The sequence below is a fragment of the Meleagris gallopavo genome, chromosome 16 (genome assembly GCF_000146605.3).
Source record: "Meleagris gallopavo isolate NT-WF06-2002-E0010 breed Aviagen turkey brand Nicholas breeding stock chromosome 16, Turkey_5.1, whole genome shotgun sequence".
In the NCBI taxonomy this organism is placed as follows: Eukaryota; Metazoa; Chordata; class Aves; order Galliformes; family Phasianidae; genus Meleagris; species Meleagris gallopavo.
Genome location: NC_015026.2, coordinates 7,027,753 through 7,032,052, shown reverse-complemented (window position 1 = coordinate 7,032,052; position 4,300 = coordinate 7,027,753). Strand labels below are relative to the sequence as shown.

The following is a 4,300-nucleotide window of genomic DNA, read 5'->3' as shown; positions in this document are numbered from 1 at the left end:
GCAGGTCGGCACGCTGCAGCCGGGACAGCACGCCGATGCTGGGGGGCACGGAGCTGCAGCGCCGGGCTAATGCCAGCAACGCCGGGCAGCCCAGTGAGGCGACGGGCTGCCCCTCCAGCTCCAGCACCTCGTCGCCCGGGCGCAGCCCTGCCGCTGCTGCACTGCTGCCTTCCTGCACCCACAGCACGTAGCAGGGCCCGCTGCCACCCAGAGAGAAGCCGAACGCCTCTGGCCAGCCTTGGTTGGTCGTCGGCATGGCTGCAACTGCAAGACACAAAGGGGAGGCGGTGGTGTGGGAGCCTTCCATTCAGAGTGGTGCTTTCTGCTGGAGATGCCGCATTGGGTGTGCCATGACCCCGCACCCTGGGGCACAAAATGCTCCAAGAAGGGAAATTTTCTTTTGCATTTCCCCCAAAATAGTTCTTATTCTCCCACGGTTAGCAGTGAGGACATCGCATGCAGGACATGAGGACATCGCTGGAGCAGGGCACCTGCTGTGTGTGTCCATAGAGGTCACTACTTCGTACACACTGTGCTGGTCTACTGACATTCAGTGGCTCTTTTCAATACTCAATGCTGCAAACCCTATTTCCAGCAGCATCTGCCAGATCCTCTCAGCCCCCCGACACATCCCTTTCTGCCCAGAAAGCGAAGGCCAATGTGTCCCTGTGCTAACCTGGCTACAGCACCCTGAAACACGAAGATGATTTCCAAATTCTCATTTTGTAGTTAGTTTCAGTATTAGGATCCACTTGGTGGATGCAGTGGGGAAGAGAGCTCAGGGTGAAGCGGCCCCAAACCTCTGCAGAATGTTCTGCCCCAGATGGGATCAGCACAGCCAGTGTCCTCCCAGGCCCCTCAGGTTCTGTTGCAGTGCACGCACATTTGCTGTCTGCTGACACTCGCTCAATTAATTTGCATGCAGAGCTTCACTTCATTTGATCTCAGCCGCCTGAAGATGCTTTTTATCCCATGTTTATTCCATCCATGTTACTTAACTCACATTAAGCGTTTACAAAAATGAAACAGACTATTTTATCTGGGCAAATTATCTTAGGGGAACTCTGCAGATTGAATCACTCTGAAGTGTCATTGGGAATGTATTCTGAGTTTCTTGTTCTGCAGATTGGAAGGACACAGCAGGTGCCATCCTCATCAGGAAGTGCTAAAAAGGACCAAATGCTCTGTGGAAACCAGCACTAAAGATAATAACACGCCCTCCTCCACACAGTGCTGACTGCATTACAGAGGGGCTGATGGCCATGCTCACATCATCCTTCCACCTCCACATCCTACTGCTACAGCACTTACGGAATTCCTCTCCAGTCAGCCCGACGGGGCAGGTCTGTCCCACCACGAGGTCCTGGTGTTCCCGGCTGTCCTCCATCACCTGTGCTGCTGTGACACGGCCAAGCGAGGTCCCTGCTGGCTGCTCCGTGTCCCCATATACTCACGGCACAGCTGAGCCCTCCCAGGTGCTCCAAGTCGAGGCCGGGCACGCAGCAATGCTTTCCTTGCCTTTATTCCCCTCTGCCCTAATTGCCTTTATTCCTATCACAGGGAGAACTACAGATGGACCAATTGCTGTGCCAGCCCTGGCTGAGCCTTGCACTGACCTCAGCCTGCAGCTCGAGGGGATTAGGGCCTGAAGGGAGGTACAACAGATTAGATCCCATGGAGGGAAATCCATTACCCACACGGGTAAATCCGAAGACGGGCTGTGCCGAGCAGTGGGATGCAGCACTCTGAGCCCCTGGAGCTGGGATTCGGGTGGGAGCACAGAGGCTGCAGAGGTGTCCATCCCACGACCCACACCATGCTGCAGAACTGGGTCTGGGCTGGCTGTGGAGTGCTGCTCAGTGCGCTGCTTCTACCAGGCTGCCAGAAGCAGGGCAGAACTCCTCACAACGGGGCACATCCTGAGCGCAGACCCCATGCTGCCTCCAGCTCCCCCATAAGCTGTTATTTCTGATTTTCTCCTTTGCTTCCTCAGCACTTAGGGATCCCAGGGCTTAGCATGCTAAGAGGTTTTAGGGTATTACACGTCCTGCTGCAGCACCAGCAGGAGCAGGAGGCTGCAGAGGTGCAGCACACCCCCACACACTGCAGAGAGCCATCCTGCCTTCCTGGTGAGTGACATGAAGCAGCTTCCCAGAAACATGGGCTACCTGAGGTTGGGCAAATCCTCAAGAAAGAGAGCTGCAGAGCTCCCATGGCTGCACACCGTGCTTTGCTCATCACTGCTGGTGTGCTGGGTGCTAGCATGCTGCTACCTCAGTGCACTCCTGCAGAAGTGTCAGGGGTCTGAGCTGCTGACTGATCAACAGGCACAACTGTCAGAGATGTTCTTTCTTAATCTTTGCAAGAAATTAGTTGTGAGCTTCCAATCTGAATGTACAGATAGCAAGTTGTTCCTTGAAGGTTTCCCAGACTTGGACCAGAAAAGGCTTTTAACTGATTTTCACAGCATTCAGGCTGAGTGAGCTCTGTGCTGAGGCTCACCCTATGGTTGAATCCTCTGCTGCTGTTTTTCTCCCAGCACAGCCCAGGAGGCCTTGGGAGCAGAGCAGGATGCAGCTCTGCTGTGCACAACATGGCACAGCCCCAAGCGTCCCAGGCAAGCACAGCACTGCACCAAATATGTATGGTTCCTTCCAACATCCCAAACCTACAGCTGTACCCAGAGCTATGCAGAATGTGTGCTATGATCAGGAGGACACAAACGGCTCTTGGTGACGACCCAGGAGTGCAGTGTGGGGCTGCAGATTGCTGCTCCAGGCTGCACTCAGACCCCAGCTCGGTGTGCTGCCGTAAAGGAGCTCACCAGGGAAAACAAGATCCAAATTGTGAAATGCCCCTCACGCCCCACAGCCCCTTCTGCCCAGCGCATTTCTCATCTCCCAGCACCCTGCAGCCCTTACCTGCGTGCCTGGAGGATCAGCTGGCAAAACCATCACAGCGCCGCGGAGCTTTGGATCAGTTACCTGGCAGCAGCACCTGGCTGAGTTCCTGTGGCAAACTATCCCAGCACAGTAACCCAATCGCTGCGTGCTGGCAGCAGGGCAGCATGGCCAGGCCGGGGTGGTTTCAGCTAACAGCCGTGGGCAGCAGCCAGCACTGGGCTCCCACCCGCTCCCACCCAGCGCCAGTACCTGATTTTAGGGCTGGTTCTTGAGGAAGCTCCTTGTTGTTTTGAAGAAGAAGGCCACAATATGTTTTATAACATGTTTTTAGAAATAGCTGCTTCGAAGGAGTAAATATACCATATATTTTAGTCGTGTCCTTTTAGAAATACAGCTGCTGAATTGTTGTATTATGTGATTAATTCTTGCTTGCAAAACTGTAATAGCTTATAGCTGTCTCTAATAGTTATGGATGTAGCATTACCGACTAGAAAGCATGCTGTAAGGCTATTCTGTTTTAACAAGAGACCTTCAGCAAAAGAAACACAGTGATGAGATGATGTGAGTAGGCTTATCAAACATCAAAAGATGCCAGGGCCTCCACACAAGGCTGAATTGTTTCACTGTGGGAGCTGGTTGGGAGGCAACAGGCAGACATCAAGATTCCCCCCTCTATCCTCATCTTCCAGTACCCCAGTATATATCATTAAAATACAGGTTGCCAAACTTATTTCTACCCAAGGATGAGCAGATATCTGGAAATAACAGCCAAGTGCTGAGTGAGAAAATGTTATGATTTTGGTACTTATGAATTACTTTTAATTTGCATCCTCCTACCGAGCATTGCATCAGTGAAGAAAGTCCGTATAGAGGATGAGTGAGGAAGACCACAGGATGAAGGAACAGTTGGTTGGACTGTCATGATGCTAGAAGGATGCCAGGGAGTAGAAGAGACTGTGGAATAGAAGAGTGGAAACCTCATAAACCACTACCTGAGATAGGTGCGTATACGTTAATTATTTCAAGTGTAATTGATGAATATGTACCATATAATGGAGAATTTGAAGTGCTCATGGTGGAAATACCCCCAGTGCTTCCCAGCGCTGTAATAAGGAACACCTGGCTGAACGAAAACAAAACTTTGCTGTTAAGTTTCTTCGATTCACTGTTAAACAGCAGTGTAACACTTGGAGCTCCTGTTAGAAACCAGGAAACCAAATACCCCAGAAGCAGCAAACACGAGGGCTTTTCAGCAACCTCACAAAGCTGCACCCGCGCGGGGCCACGCAGGACCGCGAGAACCGCACAGCGCTCCCACACGAGAGCTTTCGCTTTTATTTCGCCTGCTTTCGTCCTCGGTTCGCTCTGCGGACACAGGACGAGGGCCGGGCAGGAGC

General features: G+C 52.4%; 1 protein-coding gene across 1 annotated transcript in view; it reads right to left on the bottom strand.

Annotated features, from left to right (window-relative positions):
* E4F1 (E4F transcription factor 1) overlaps positions 1–1,387 on the bottom strand; it is an 8,605-nt gene extending 7,218 nt beyond the window's left edge. The window contains exons 1-2 of the mRNA XM_010719801.3: positions 1,312–1,387; positions 13–264 (exon numbers count right to left, since the gene is read on the bottom strand). Coding sequence (XP_010718103.1) covers positions 13–264; positions 1,312–1,387 — 328 coding nt within the window. The remainder of the gene's footprint in view (positions 1–12; positions 265–1,311) is intronic.
* Positions 1,388–4,300: the final 2,913 nt, after the last annotated feature.